Source organism: Pelobates fuscus, chromosome 8 (assembly GCF_036172605.1).
Source record: "Pelobates fuscus isolate aPelFus1 chromosome 8, aPelFus1.pri, whole genome shotgun sequence".
NCBI classification, from domain to species: domain Eukaryota; kingdom Metazoa; phylum Chordata; class Amphibia; order Anura; family Pelobatidae; genus Pelobates; species Pelobates fuscus.
This window is the reverse complement of record NC_086324.1, coordinates 165,417,154-165,433,267: the sequence shown is the minus strand read 5'-3', so window position 1 is coordinate 165,433,267 and position 16,114 is coordinate 165,417,154. Positions and strand designations below refer to the sequence as shown.

At 43.2% G+C, this 16,114-nt stretch overlaps 2 protein-coding genes across 10 annotated transcripts in view; one reads left to right on the top strand and one right to left on the bottom strand.

Moving 5' to 3' along the window:
* Positions 1-913: 913 nt before the first annotated feature.
* PEMT (phosphatidylethanolamine N-methyltransferase) overlaps positions 914-16,114 on the bottom strand; it is a 440,725-nt gene continuing 425,524 nt past the window's right edge. The window contains exon 8 of the mRNA XM_063430686.1: positions 914-924. The gene's annotated coding sequence lies outside the window, so the exon portion shown is untranslated. The remainder of the gene's footprint in view (positions 925-16,114) is intronic.
* Positions 4,796-16,114, top strand: part of MPRIP (myosin phosphatase Rho interacting protein) — a 118,855-nt gene continuing 107,536 nt past the window's right edge. For 4 of the 9 annotated variants that reach the window (XR_010085215.1, XR_010085214.1, XM_063430676.1 and 1 more), the window contains exon 1: positions 4,796-5,124. Coding sequence is in view for 5 of the 9 variants with exons in the window: in XM_063430676.1 (XP_063286746.1) it covers positions 5,005-5,124 (120 nt within the window). In the remaining 4 variants the exon portion in view is untranslated. The remainder of the gene's footprint in view (positions 5,125-16,114) is intronic. The other 5 variants (XR_010085217.1, XM_063430678.1, XM_063430679.1 and 2 more) reach the window with 3 other exon arrangements.

Here is a 16,114-nt window from a genome sequence, read left to right as displayed (position 1 = left end):
AGTTTTTCTTACCGCCCCGTGGCTGAACCTTGCCATTATAGTATGTGGAATAAAATAATTAAATGTGTTGGATAGAATTCTTCTATTTTGGGACCTGTGGACCATGCTAATAACTGATTTTATATTCATTTTGATAAATTGAATCACTGAGATTAAAGCACTGTCAAAGAATTTACTGTAACTAGCATAATTTGATGACGAGTGTAATTATTATTATTATTTATATAGCGCCATCAGATTCCGTAGCTCTGTACAATGTGTAATGATAGAGACAGACAGACACAGACAAACCAACAGATAGATAGATCCGCACCCATGCAGAGCCCTCACACACACACACACACACTGCACCCCTCACACACACACACATTACAACCTCTCCCACACAGTGCAACCCTACACACATTACATTCCACACACACACACACGACATCCCTTATGCACACATACTAAATTTCCTGTACATTCTGGGTCATCCACATACACTAGATCCCCCTACACACAAAATAGATCCTCTGTAGGCACACACTGCACCACCTGCACACACTACATTCCTGACATACACATTCTGGATCCCCTATGCACACACTAGATCCCCTGTAAGGAAACACACACTACATTCCCTAAACAGATACACTTCACAGCCCCTACACACACACACACACACACACACACTACATAACAGCCACTATGCACACACTCGCTAGATCCCCTATACACACTATGCCCCCTATAAACACACACTCTCACGCTCTAAAGACTCTAGCCACACATATTACACCACAAACAAAACACAACTGAAATCTACCTATTTACACAAAACACCGCACCACAATCAGCTCACTCTACACATGCAATCCCACAAACAGGCTCCAAACACATGCACAACACGCTTTCCTGACCCTTTTGTCCTCTGATATTCCACTTATGGAGACAGCAGAGACAAGTTACAAGCAGAACAAATACAGGGCCTTTTACTCAAGCGAGAGCTCTTCAGCAGAGCTCTGCGCATGGGCTACCCTGGAAGAGCATTGAACCAACATGCTCACTTTGAGGGGGGGTGGAAAGGGGGCATGCTTGTCATTGGTGATGACAAAACTGGCCCTGCTTCCTGCTCAGTGGGCCGCTGTGATCCAAAAATGCCTGAACCAAGTCCGACCCTGGATGGACAGACAGACAGAAAGATTCTTTGTGAGATATCCATTATAGACAGCTTAGTGAAAAAACCCTTATAGTGGTGGATGGAGAAAGAAATGAGGCAAATTAAACACAACAGTACACATTTCATGGGATATGTATAATATGTACACTGTACCCCTATATAATATATTCTGTACCCCTGTATAATATGTACACTATACCCCTATATAATATTATTATTATTATATTATTTATATAGCGCCAACAAATTCCGTAACGCTGTACAAGGGGTGGACTAACAGACACATAATTGAGATCAGACCACTGGACGTACAGGAACAGAGGGGGTTGAGGGCCCTGCTCAATGAGCTTACATGCTAGAGGGAGTGGGGTATAGTGACACAAAGGGTTAAAGTAGGGGAATTAAATAGTTTGTTAGAGAAGGGTTTATTGAGTGCTTGGTAGGTCATTTTTGACAGTTGCAGGAAAGGAGTCATGGGGTCGGGGATGAGAAGCCTGCTGACAGTTTAATTGATACGCTTTAACGAAGAAGTGTACTGTATCCCTGTGTAATATGTACACTGTACCCCTGTATAATATATACTGTACCCCAATATAATATATTCAGTATTCCTGTATAATCATATATACTGTATCCCTGTATAATATATTCTGTACACCTGTATAATTATACTGTATTTCTGTAGAACACACAGTATATCTCTATATAACAAACGTTATCTCTGTAGAGCACATAGTATCTATGTAACAGTCTTATAGATATCATAGATTCAATATGTGCAACTCTATGTATTACACTCTATATAACTCTATATCTCTGTATAACACACAGTATCCCTGTACTACACTCTATATCCCTATATAACCCACAGTATCTCAGTATTACACTCTATATCATTATATAACACACAGTATCTCAGTATTACACTCTATATCATTATATAACCCACAGTATCTCTGTATTACATACTATATCTCAGTATTACATACTATATCTCAGTATTACACACAGTGTCTCTGTATTACACACAGTGTCTCTGTATTACACACAGTGTCTCTGTATTACACACAGTATCTCTGTATTACACACAGTGTCTCTATTACACTCAGTGTCTCTGTATTACACACAGTATCTCTGTATTACACACAGTGTCTCTATTACACTCAGTGTCTCTGTATTTCACACAGTATCTCTGTATTACACACAGTATCTCTGTATTACACACTGTGTGTCTCTGTATTACACACTGTGTGTCTCTGTATTACACACTGTGTGTCTCTGTATTACACACAGTGTCTCTGTATTACACTCAGTGTCTCTGTATTACACTCAGTGTCTCTGTATTTCACACAGTATCTCTGTATTACACACTGTGTGTCTCTGTATTACACACAGTGTGTCTCTGTATTACACACAGTGTCTCTGTATTACACACAGTGTCTCTGTATTACACACAGTGTCTCTGTATTACACTGTGTGTCTCTGTATTACACACTGTGTGTCTCTGTATTACACACAGTATCTCTGTATTACACACAGTATATCTGTATTACACTCAGTATCTCTGTATTACACACTGTATCTCTGTATTACACACAGTGTCTCTGTATTACACACACTGTATCTCTGTATTACACACAGTGTCTCTGTATTACACACAGTATCTCTGTATTACACACAGTGTCTCTGTATTACACACAGTGTCTCTGTATTACACACTGTATCTCTATATTACACACAGTGTCTCTGTATTACACACTGTGTCTCTGTATTACACACTGTATCTCTATATTACACACTGTATCTCTATATTACACACTGTATCTCTATATTACACACAGTATCTCTGTATTACACAGTGTCTCTGTATTACACACTGTATCTCTATATTACACACAGTGTCTCTGTATTACACACTGTATCTCTGTATTACACACAGTATCTCTGTATTACACACTGTATCTCTATATTACACACAGTGTCTCTGTATTACACACTGTGTCTCTGTATTACACACAGTGTCTCTGTATTACACACAGTATCTCTGTATTACACACAGTGTCTCTGTATTACACACTGTATCTCTGTATTACACACTGTATCTCTATATTACACACTGTATCTCTATATTACACACAGTATCTCTGTATTACACACAGTATCTCTGTATTACACACAGTGTCTCTGTATTACACACAGTATCTCTGTATTACACACAGTGTCTCTGTATTACACACAGTATCTCTGTATTACACACAGTGTCTCTGTATTACACACAGTGTCTCTGTATTACACACTGTGTCTCTGTATTACACACTGTATCTCTATATTACACACAGTGTCTCTGTATTACACACTGTGTCTCTGTATTACACACTGTGTCTCTGTATTACACACAGTATCTCTGTATTACACACAGTGTCTCTGTATTACACACAGTGTCTCTGTATTACACACTGTATCTCTATATTACACACAGTGTCTCTGTATTACACACTGTGTGTCTCTGTATTACACTCAGTATCTCTGTATTACACACAGTGTCTCTGTATTACACACAGTGTCTCTGTATTACACACACAGTATCTCTATATTACACACAGTGTCTCTGTATTACACACAGTGTCTCTGTATTACACACTGTGTGTCTCTGTATTACACACAGTGTCTCTGTATTACACACAGTGTCTCTGTATTACACACAGTGTCTCTGTATTACACACAGTGTCTCTGTATTACACACAGTATCTCTGTATTACACACTGTGTCTCTGTATTACACACTGTGTCTCTGTATTACACACAGTGTCTCTGTATTACACACAGTATCTCTATATTACACACAGTGTCTCTGTATTACACACTGTGTGTCTCTGTATTACACACAGTGTCTCTGTATTACACACTGTGTCTCTGTATTACACACTGTGTCTCTGTATTACACACAGTGTCTCTGTATTACACACTGTGTCTCTGTATTACACACAGTGTCTCTGTATTACACACTGTGTGTCTCTGTATTACACTCAGTATCTCTGTATTACACACAGTGTCTCTGTATTACACACAGTGTCTCTGTATTACACACAGTGTCTCTGTATTACACACAGTATCTCTGTATTACACACTGTGTCTCTGTATTACACACTGTGTCTCTGTATTACACACAGTGTCTCTGTATTACACACAGTATCTCTATATTACACACAGTGTCTCTGTATTACACACTGTGTGTCTCTGTATTACACACAGTGTCTCTGTATTACACACTGTGTCTCTGTATTACACACTGTGTCTCTGTATTACACACTGTGTCTCTGTATTACACACAGTGTCTCTGTATTACACACAGTATCTCTATATTACACACAGTGTCTCTGTATTACACACTGTGTGTCTCTGTATTACACACAGTGTCTCTGTATTACACACAGGGTGAGCTGAGGCCCCGCCCCGGCAGCTGTCACAGGATCCCTGGGGAATGCTACCGGCCAACCTATCTCTGCGGCCAAGCCCCGCCCCCTTACCACAGGCCCCGCCCCCGGTGACAGCCTACCTTGCCCGTTGCTAGGCCCTTTGCTTTCTTTTGTTATGCTGTGAGGGGGAGGGAGTGCCTCGCTGTGATTGGCTGAGCTCGCTGTCAGTCAGGCGCTGGCTGGCCCCGCCCCGCCCCTCTCGCCGGGCTGGTTACAATGTATCATTAGCCGCTGGAGCCGGTCCGTAGTGTCCCCCCCCGCCGGGCCCCCGCCGGCATGTAACGCTGGATCCAGGGATCGGATGATGGGGGATGGTGATCAGACCCCCGGGACCCCCAGTCTGCAGTGAGCCCCCCACACCGCCGCCATGTCCGCCAAGGAGAACCCCTGCAAGAAGTTTCAGGCCAACATCTTCAACAAGAGCAAGTGTCAGAACTGCTTCAAACCCCGGGAGTCACACCTGCTGTCCGACGAGGACCTCAACCAGGTGAGACCGGGCCCCCGGGGGCCACAGCCCGCACTGCGAGGATCATTGGGCCCTTCAGACCGAGGGACCCATTAAACCCAGGGACCACCCAAACCCTGTGACCCCCTCAATCCCAGGAGCCCCCAAACCAAGGGATCACTCTAACCCAGGGACCACCCACACCCTGTGACCCCTTCAATCCCAGGAGCCCCCAAACCAAGGGATCACACTAACCCAGGGACCACCCACACCCTGTGACCCCCTCAATCCCAGGAGCCCCCAAACCAAGGGATCACTCTGACCCAGGGACCACCCACACCCTGTGACCCCTTCAATCCCAGGAGCCCCCAAACCAAGGGATCACTCTAACCCAGGGACCACCCACACCCTGTGACCCCCTCAATCCCAGGAGCCCCAAATCAAAGGGATCACGCTGACCCAGGGACTCCCCAATCCCAGGGACAACCCAAACCCTGTGACCCCCTCAATCCCAGGAGCCCCCAAACCAAGGGTCCACACTAACCCAGGGACCACCCACACCCTGTGACCCCCTCAATCCCAGGAGCCCCCAATCCCAGGGACCACCCAAACCCTGTGACCCCCTCAATCCCAGGAGCCCCCAATCCAAGGGATCACTATGACCCAGGGACCACCCAAACCCCCTCAATCCCAGGAGCCCCCAAACCAAGGGATCACTCAGACCCAGGGACTCCCCAAACCCAGGGACCACCCAAACCCTGTGACCCTCTCAATCCCAGGAGCCCCCAAACCAAGGGATCACTCTGACCCAGGGACCCCGCAAACCCAGGGACCACCTAAACCATGTGACCCCCTCAATCCCAGGAGCCCCCAATCCCAGGGACCACCCAAACCCTGTGACCCCCACAATCCCAGGAGACAGCAAACCCAGGGACCCCCCCCCCCAATCCCAGGAGACAGCAAACCCAGGGACCCCCCCCCAATCCCAGGAGACAGCAAACCCAGGGACCCCCCAATCCCAGGAGACAGCAAACCCAGGGACCCCCCCAATCCCAGGAGACGGCAAACCCAGGGACCCCCCCCCCCAATCCCAGGAGACAGCAAACCCAGGGACCCCCCCAATCCCAGGAGACAGCAAACCCAGGGACCCCCCCAATCCCAGGAGACAGCAAACCCAGGGACCCCCCCCAATCCCAGGAGACAGCAAACCCAGGGACCCCCCCCAATCCCAGGAGACAGCAAACCCAGGGACCCCCCCCAATCCCAGGAGACAGCAAACCCAGGGACCCCCCCCAATCTCAGGAGACATCAAACCCAGGGACCTCCCAAATGCAGGGGCCCCCCTCAAACCCGGCCACTCAAATCCAGTTGCCCCTCAGACCCAAGGAACCTCTAAAAACCAGGGGCCCAGTAACTATCAGTACAACATGGGGTGTGATAGGGAGCAAGGTACTGATAGTTAATACTCTCTCTCATCAAGGGCAAGGGTTAATAGTAACCCCCCATCCTTATTGACAGGAGTCTACTGAATACCAGAGAAGAAAATGTTAATACCCTTTTATTAACCCACTCCAGTCCTATCCATATTTAAAAACAAACAAACAAACAAACAAAAACCTTAATATACACAAATACATTGTTAATATCCTCAGGGAATGTTAGCCCAATCCACATTTTCAGTAGGCAAAAAAATGCCCAATAAATAGGAGAATTTAAAGGGTTTATAGGTTCCTACATTAGGTTCATCAGCCCAGTTTATTTTAGTCAGGAAACAGCTGCCCAAGAAATGAGGAATTCAAGGTTTTACCCCTTTTGGCTGTCACTCCCCTGCTGTAAGCTCCTAGCCCTGTCCTCCCTGCAGGAGCTCTTTAAATATTAGAAAGTAAGGGGTTAATAGTCCATGGGAAAGTGACACCAGTTCCCATGTACCCTATAGTCTTTGTACTGGCACTGAATAGGTTATTTGCCCCTGAGAAAGCAACACTGTTCCCCCAAATCTTCAGTGTTATCCTTTATAACAAGTACTGTTTAACCCTCTTTGTATCTCTTCTGCTATTCAAAGGGTTAACACTACTGGAAAAGTGACGCCACTCCTCCCTGGCCATCTTATCCTCCGTGACAGGATCAGTTTAACCCTTACAATACTGGAGTTTAGCATTAGTATTCTACTTAGGGAAAGTAGGATCCTGGGGGGCCCTTCAAACGAAACCTTTCCTCTGTTACGTTGTGTCTGCAGTCTATTAACCCTTGCATGTTGAAGCTTTCCTAAAGCCCTGGAAAGGTTACGTTGCCAATACAGTTTTCTGTCCAATTGTGTCAGGAGAATGCTTTGACAAGGAAAGTTATTAGTACATAGGGCAAGATTCCCTACACCTGTCCCCTTGTGACCTTTAGTTTGTGTGTGCTCATAGGTAGCGCTTGTGATGGGACTACCTCCACAATCCTACCATGGTGCATTGTCAGTAGCCCTTTAACAGGGCATTTGACAGGACTCCTGACCCTACCCCTCCTCCCTCACACCCGCCTCCATACCTGTCCTCAATGTCACATTGTATCAGGACTCCTAGTAACACCTGGTACAGCCTCATACAGATGTTGATAGACATAGGCCCCCTGCCACGCAGATCTAAGATGGAGTACGTGGCGCTGGCAACATATCCATAGAGTAATCTGCCATTAACCTGGATGGAAAGATTGCTTTTGGAGATTAATAGTTTGATAAATAAACTTTCCCTATTCTATGTACCTTATTAGCAGTAAAGCCCACCCAATGTTACTGTTACCCCTTCCTGCAGGCTGTATGTATATGTGTATATAGATGAATATTTCACTCTACCAAGACTTGTTTTTTCGTTTAACCCATTGATTGGCCAGAATGACCAGAGGTGTTTATCGCTTGTGCTGTCTCAGCTTTTGGTTGGCAAGGCATAATGGGATTTGTAGTTCTGCAGCAGCTTCGGATCGACCCATTAAAGGTCCATCTGTCTTCAACGCATGAGTCCTGCCCCTTGGTACTGAAACAGTAGGCCTCCTGTCACTCTGTGGCAGCTAAAGTGTGAATCTATTTGGCTTCCTCTTGCTCCAAAGTGGCGAGAAGGTTAATTCTCAGTTCTCCTGCCTGCATTGGCGAACATAGGGTTAATTTGAGAGTCCGGACAGCAGTTCTCTCAGGCTTTATGGGTAGCACTTAGCAGTGGAAATTGCATATTTCCCGAATGTGCTGTACTCACAGCAAAATTCCGGAGCTTGGGAGCTGCCATGGAGAGTAGAAATTCTCCCAAACATTTCCACTTGTCTTTCGGGGTGGGGGTAACGGAGCGCCCTGGCTGCACCAGCTCATACTCTGTGTTGAAATGACCATTTGCTACTCGATGCCTGATATCATATTGCCAACATTTGGTGCCTTCTGTTTGGGATTTGGAGCATTCCAAACAGAGGAGGATCTTGGCCCAGTCTCCTTTCTTTTATTTTACCGACCGAGAACTCGATGGCATCTGTTCGGGTTTAACCGTCTGAGTGCCAGTTGTGTTTGCAGAATTGTTAGTGCCTCTGACGCAGAACTAAACCGGACATTAATATGTAAAATTCCTCTGTACTAGATCAGGAACAGTATTATAGATGTCACAGATTCAATATGTGCAATTTTATTACTAAACAATAACTGTTTTTCAAACCATAATATATAGCACTTACATGTTAATTTATAATGTCAGTCCCTCTATTTATCATCAATCCAACAAAGTCCTTTTTCCCAGCATCCTCTGGTACAGTGCTATATTGTCACACCAGACTGTACTAAATTGATACCAGAACTGCAGAATTTAGATTTAAAGGGTTATGCCAAGTACCACCGTCACTTCAGAGATTTTTTTATTGAAATACAAAAAAACTAATCCTGCGCTCACTCCCATCACTCCTGGGCGGCAGCAACGACCACAGTACACATCAGCCCCAATACATACAGTAAAAACCAAAGAAAAAGTTACCTGCGCTCTCGATGTATATTTAAACAAATGGAGGTTATTTGGTTACTCCAATGGCCATTGGAGGGAATGCCCACCTGCCCCGTCAAGGCAAACCCCCTCAGGTGGGTCCTACACTGACCTTTCACCTTGCTTCCTTGAGCTTCTGGCAAAGATATCTCTAATGAGACAGAGAGGGGTATTTTTTATATACACCCCTTTATACTTATTAACCCTTAATAGGGAACACATGGGATGGGCGTCAGCATTGTAACATAGCTGTGTGATACAAAAAGTGAATACAAATAATTGAATTGATTTCAGTTTAAGTGATTTGCAGTCTTCACTATGAAATGCTGCACATATAGAGTGTAACCCATTTACTGCCAGATGTGTAACAAGAGTTCGTTTTTTTTTATACAGAGGGTCATTCATTGGCTTAGAGTGGTCGGCTGACTCTCCCGGCCAATGAAGGTCTAGCAGGATCAAATGATTTGCCCCTCTACCATGGATTTGCGCCAGAGTACTGCTACCATCATAACTACTACAGCCGGCTGCAATGATGGTTATGATGCTGGAGTAACCCTTTAATTAAGTAAGCTGTGACTATATTGGAGTTTTTCCAAATCAACTTTTTTGACTTCATTTTATTGAGATCTGTTTTATGTACCGTGTTTCCCCAAAAATAAGCCCTAGCCTATTTTCGAGGGATTTTCGTAATATAAGCCCGACCACGAAAATATGCCCTAGTTCGCTAATCTATGTTCAAGGAAATTTCCCCCGTACATAGATACGCAAGATTCCATTCGCTAGTAAGCTAATCTGTGTTAAGCGAAGTTTCCCCGAACACAGATTTGCAGGATTCTATGCCCTAATGAACTGGTCTGTCTTCAGAGGTATTCCCCCGAACGAAGACCTGCTTTCTAGCACACGTTTTTTTCCCGAAATAAGATTTCACCTAAAAATAAGTCCTAGTGCATTTTTCTGGGTAAAAATGAATATAAGACCCGGTCTTATTTTCGGGGAAAGACGGTAGTATAAACCCTATGAGTTGGGTACACGCACAATTAAAAAGTACTACTAGAGGATCTAAATTAATGACATGGTTTGCTGTGCTTATACTTTTTCAAGGGTAATTTATAATGTCAAAGTGCAGCCTTTTTTATTAATCAAAATCTGAAATGGCAATCATACCTTTTTATATAAAGAAAACATGAATAATGGCCAGGATTCCATAATATGGCATTCTAAATTTTGACCATTACGCTTTATTGAAAGTGCACTTGTCCTATCAAACACTCTTTTTAAAGAGAACCCAATTTTACCTACACTTTGTGAAAAATTGTATTTAAATTGTTCAAAATATACAACAATTTGCCATTTTTCACAATTCTCACTGACTTTAGTCTTGGACTAGCAGCAAATAGTGTAATGTAAGCTGTGTGCTAATCTGCAATGCGTTGAAGTGACACAACTAAGCCCACTCCTAGGAATTGTGGGAGGCTGCATGCATTGTTTGTGGTCACCCTGTCCATTCTTAGCAGCCATATTGCTGGAGGAAGCAGTATATCCAGTTAGTTTATCTTTTAATCTGTACATATGCCGGTGATTTTACACTATGACAACCTAAAGGCGTTCGTGTCATCGGCACATTTTGTAGATGGCCAGTATCTTTTAATGGTTGTTCCCTAAAAAGATAAATTGTAGGGAATTCAAAAAGATTTTAAATTCTAGGCCGCAGTCGACAAACTCAAAATATAACAGACTTGGAGAGTTTTTCAAGTTCATGTATTTTGGCCTGTTTTTTTACGAGCCGCATGAACAAGGGAGCCAAATATTTAATATTTTAAAGCGTCACTTTTACATGTTTTTTCCCCCCACCCTTTCTTTCATTTTCTTTTCCTTATGCCCATTGCATCTTAATAATTATATTTATTTGTCACTTATCTTTTATTTCTCGTTATTATCATGAACCAGATCTCCGTATCTGGGCGCCTCCATTTTGTACCCTTCTGCCCATGATGCATGCAATATTCCCTTCTATAGGATTCATTTGTCTGATGGATTGTGGGTAAATTAGCTTAACATATAGGAAAAAATGGACCATTGGCTGTGTTCATTGCCAGAGATTAACCTTACCCATAAGAAAAAGTAGTCCTCCCTATTTTATGTATAACCGAAAAAGCTAATTGAAAACAATTCATATAAACTGAGAAAAATAGAAAGGACTGAAAAATTATTAATGCAAAATCAAAGCCTGCAAAGTGTTGAAATGTTACTCTGTGAAATGGATCCGTTTTCTGGCTACCAACATAGTTAGACTGATATTTATACATATCTGGTTGGTTTTAAAATGCACAAATATTTATCAGGCCTCATATAGTTGCCTTGAGTGCTTAAATTATATTGAATTTTTATTTTTTGCAACATTTGGCAAAAAAAGAGATTTTTGCATTGAAAAATACAGTTTATGGGCAGCAACAGGGCAAAACAGTGATTTTATAGACTTTGCTTATTTCGGTCTGTGTTTTGTGTGAAATAAATTGAGCTGTCTCTCTTTCCTGTATTTTGCCTGACAGCTCTTGCCTGGGGCAGTCTACACATGAATTTTCAGGTAGCTACAAGTCTATTCCTACACTTGCACCTGAATGTTTGTGAGCTTTCAGTAACCTTTCTCGGAGTCTGGCTGAAAGAGCCATTTGGTTTGACTGCCTTTTAAAGAATTTGTAGTCTGCCCAGGGATTATGGCCTTTAGAAAAGCAATACCTCTGGGATCTGTAGTAGTTTCTTGTATTTCACATCCTTGTACCTTACAGTAATTTTAACATACCCACAACTCTGGGGTTTTGTATATATTTGAGGATTACTCCCTAAACTGTGAGTTGTGAAGTATTTAAGAGAAATGCAAAATTTAGACCAAAACATCAAACTGCAAAAACGATGCAGCTTTGGTGTTTTTAAGTGGTTATGGTGCCTGTAGTCCATGCACAACAGAGTTTATAATCCTTTTGCTGACGCCGGTGTAACTCCACCCACGGCAGTGTCATTGGCCATTCGGGGCCGGGTAATGTCACTTCTGTGCATATTCCTTGCACCGTGTGGCATTGGTTGGCTGAGAGTGGTCAGGTAACGTTCTCGGACAATAAATGGTCGACTGGTTGATGCATGTCACTGGCCATTGGGGGACCCTCCGTGTTCGGCAGAACCCAGGTGAAAGGTGCAAAGTGTTACAAAACACGTTCCCCCTATTACCAGGGAATGGAGCCAGGGAACTTCTACCATCATATACAGCGAGTTGTAAATGTTATGATGCTTGGAGTAATGCATTAAAGGATCACTATAGTGTCAGGAAAACAAACTCGTTTTCCTGACACTATAGCATCCTTAGGGCCCCCCTCCCGTGGTTAAAACCCCTTCAGTTACTTACATTAATCCAGCGCTGGTGACCTTTCCGCTCCTGCCGACGTCAGCTATCGAGTGGAGCGGAATGCGCATGCGCAGCAAGAGCCGTGCGCATTCAAACAGTCCATAGGAAAGCATTTCTCAATGCTTTCCTATGGACGTTCTGCACGCTGGATGCAAATTTCGCATTGAGTGTCACAGATGCGCCTCTAGCCGCTGTCAGTAAGACAGCCAGTAGAGGTTGGATTAACCCTGCAATGTAAACATATGTTTACATCTGAAGGGTTAAAACCTGGGGGACATGGCACCCAGACCACTTCATTGAGCTGAAGTGGTCTGGGTGCCTATAGTGTCCTTTTAATGGAACACTGTAATTAACAAACTTCATTTTTGTATTAAAAAAAAAAAAAAAAAAAAAATATATATATTTATTATTCGTCCTTTTGTGTTCATTTGTATATGGCACATGATCTGCCAATACAATGCTTCTTATCGATAACCATGGCACGCAAACCCAATATCCAGTGTTGGCTTTATTTGCATCCTGGTCCTCTGCATAAAATGGTTATTGAATCTATTTTACCCCGAAGCCCCCACGTGCTCCTTCAGTGACAGCCCTTAGGGGTGTGGGTTATGGGTGTTTTAAACTGCAGGGCTGTATTGGACAGTATATAGGCCTCAAAATCACGTCATAAGGATGAAGTGGTTTTGGTTGCTAGACTGTCCTTTTTAAGAAATTTCTATTATGATTTTTATATCGCCAATTCTTCTTTAGTTACAAGTTATTTGTCCAGTTTGAACGTTTGCTCATAATTTAAAATTGAAAAGTGGCTGAAAGTATTACTAACAAATGTTAACAATTTCTTTGCAGTGGTCTGAATGAACTATAGATAGATTTACAGGATATGTTTTATTTTATTTTTTTAAATCGGATTATGTCTCCCATTTCGACTTGTTTATAATCGTAGTAAATTTACTCCTCTGAGCAATCTTTCCCATCGTTCAGAACCGTTTTTGTAATCTGCAACATAATTAATGACTGCAGGGAATAGTTGTGCGTGCGCAATAAGTGTTTTGCTTTATCCTTGTGCTCATATGCTTAATAGCAATGTTTGCATCACTGTTCCACCCATCACTTTCCCCAGCTGTCTCTTGTCATTACCAGTGAAAATGCAACTGGCATCAACCCAGCTCTCGGTGAACACATTTGGGGTTAGTCACTAAATTTCAGATTGTGGTGAATTATGCAGGATTTTTTTTAGAACTTGGCCGTTTTGGCCTAAAATGGACAGTTTCTTTTATAAAATAACCACAATTTCCAGTTAAGTGTATAAACCACACTTGCGCCACCCTCAGCCAACCATTGGCCAGCAGAGGATCATGGGTATTGTATTGTACTGGTTGAAACAGAGAACAAATCTCAGCAGGTCAACCGTTTTGTTCCCCTAAGGTTGATCAAAACGAGTTCCATTGAATTGGGCAATAATTCCATCACTCCAGTAAGTACTGGTGGGGGGAGGAATATAGTAAATGTAAGGAGAATTATTGAAAGCTTCATGAAACCTTTCTGGTTAAATAATCTGATATTCTTCTTTGTCAGTGCTGTAATCTTGGGTTGTCCAAAAGCGAAGGCCCCCCTCCAGCTTGAACTACAACTCCTATGATGCTTTACCAGCCTAGAAGTACATAGCATCATGGGAACTGGGTAGTTGTTCACAAGCTACGGATCTGGTATCTATTTCTGTGATCACTCCCGGCGTTTAAACATCGATAGGAATGCAATCTTTGTCCGCAATGGGTTTGTTTTCCTTCCTACTTCCTGTAGAATCTGCTTTTCCAGCCTTTGATCTTTTACCAGTTAGTTTGGGAGTGCCTTTCTGTAGCTGATTCATTCTGCGATGCGCTACTCCTTCCATTGGTGATATTTTTTGTTTTTCTTGGGCTTACTGTCTACAGGTGAATCCATGTTTGTGTTTCGTTCATACAGTATACATTAGTGCAGCTGGTATGTTTGCTGATTGAGAGTCCTAGCAAGCATCTGGAACCTGGCTCGGCCTGTCGTCTGCCCGTAGTATACAGAGCCACCAGTAACATACTACACAGTGAGATGCACTATTTATACCAATATCACAATAAGGACATCGAACCATAACAACTACGAACGTGTACCATGCCATTAAATGGTTAAAGCACCACATGGATCCGCCAAGATCTAGCACTCTCAGCCGACCTATTTCGTGTTTTCACTGCTGCTGGTTTCTCGTAGTAATGCTGCAACATTTTAAATATTCTTTACTCCCAGTTTAGCGTAATAATAACAAGGTATTTAACCAGGAAAGGTACATTCAGATCGCTCTGGTCTTCAACTACGTCCTGGGGTAATAGTGTAAGAACCTCACCATTTTATCAAATAATCTGTTTTTTGCTACTCTACAGATTGTGTTGGAGTTTAGCAAATTAAGGCTCGCTCCATTTGATTCTTTAATTTATGACAGCTCTTGCAGTGTTGGCCCAGAATCTCTGTCAGAGAGTGGGTGTCTCTCTGGAACACCATACTGTAAGGGGGTGTCTCTCTGGAACACCATACCGTAAGGGGGTGTCTCTCTGGAACACCATACCGTAAGGGAATGTCATAAATAGAGGGGGTGTCTCTCTGGAACACCATACTGTAAGGGAATGTCAATAAGAGAGGGGGTGTCTCTCTGGAACCCCATACAGTAAGGGAATGTCATAAAGGGGGGGTGGGGGGGTCTCTTAGGAGCATCATACAGAGAATGATAGATAAGTCACGTGTATGGTTTATATAGTGCACCCCCCCCCCCCCTTCCTCTTCTCTGGGTTTGTGTGTGGGCTGCAGCCTGTGACATAATACCGTAATCCACACCAGTGATGTAACCGGTAATCTCAATGCAATGGGCCTCTGCCAAGTGAGTCAGACTGGGAATGCTCTGCAAAGCTCCGCGCGGTAGGCTTTACAGAGCTTTTAGTGTCCTCTTGCAGATTCTGTTCTGTCTGATGTTTAAACCACCTTCAGTAAGGAAATTACAATTGGATTTACGTTTAGCAAACGGTAATCGTGGGGTTAAATGTTGCGTGGAGTTTTTTTGTTTTGTTTTTTTTCAGGGGGAGGGGAAGCTGCTGGGGCACAGTTTATTCTTCCCGAAACACTGTATTCCTTTCCCTGCTTTCTGAGGCATTAAATGGGTGCTGTTTCCCACGTACTATATAGATTTTCTGCCAATGGCTGCTCGCGTTCTTGGCAGGCTGTATCCTAGGGATTATTAACTGTTTGAGTGCTGCCCTTGTTTACCTCTCTAAGGAGCATTGTGATAAATCATGGCTGTCTGGCAATCTGGTGAGGCATTGCAGCCTCAAAGGAAATTTATATTCTCTTATTTCCTTTGACCCCTTAAGGACCAAACTTCTGGAATAAAAGGGAATCATGACGTGTCACACATGTCATGTGTCCTTAAGGGGTTAAAGATATTCCGAGGGCATCCCTTGTGCCCAGAAATATGAATGTTACTGAACATGGAGCTGTGATGGTTAACATAACCTTGGCACTCCAGATGTTAGTAGTCTGCATTTCCTGGCTGGCTGAGCATTGTGGTTTAATGTAGTTCACAGACAAGTGTAACCTTGTAGAGTGCCAAGGTTACAAGGGGACT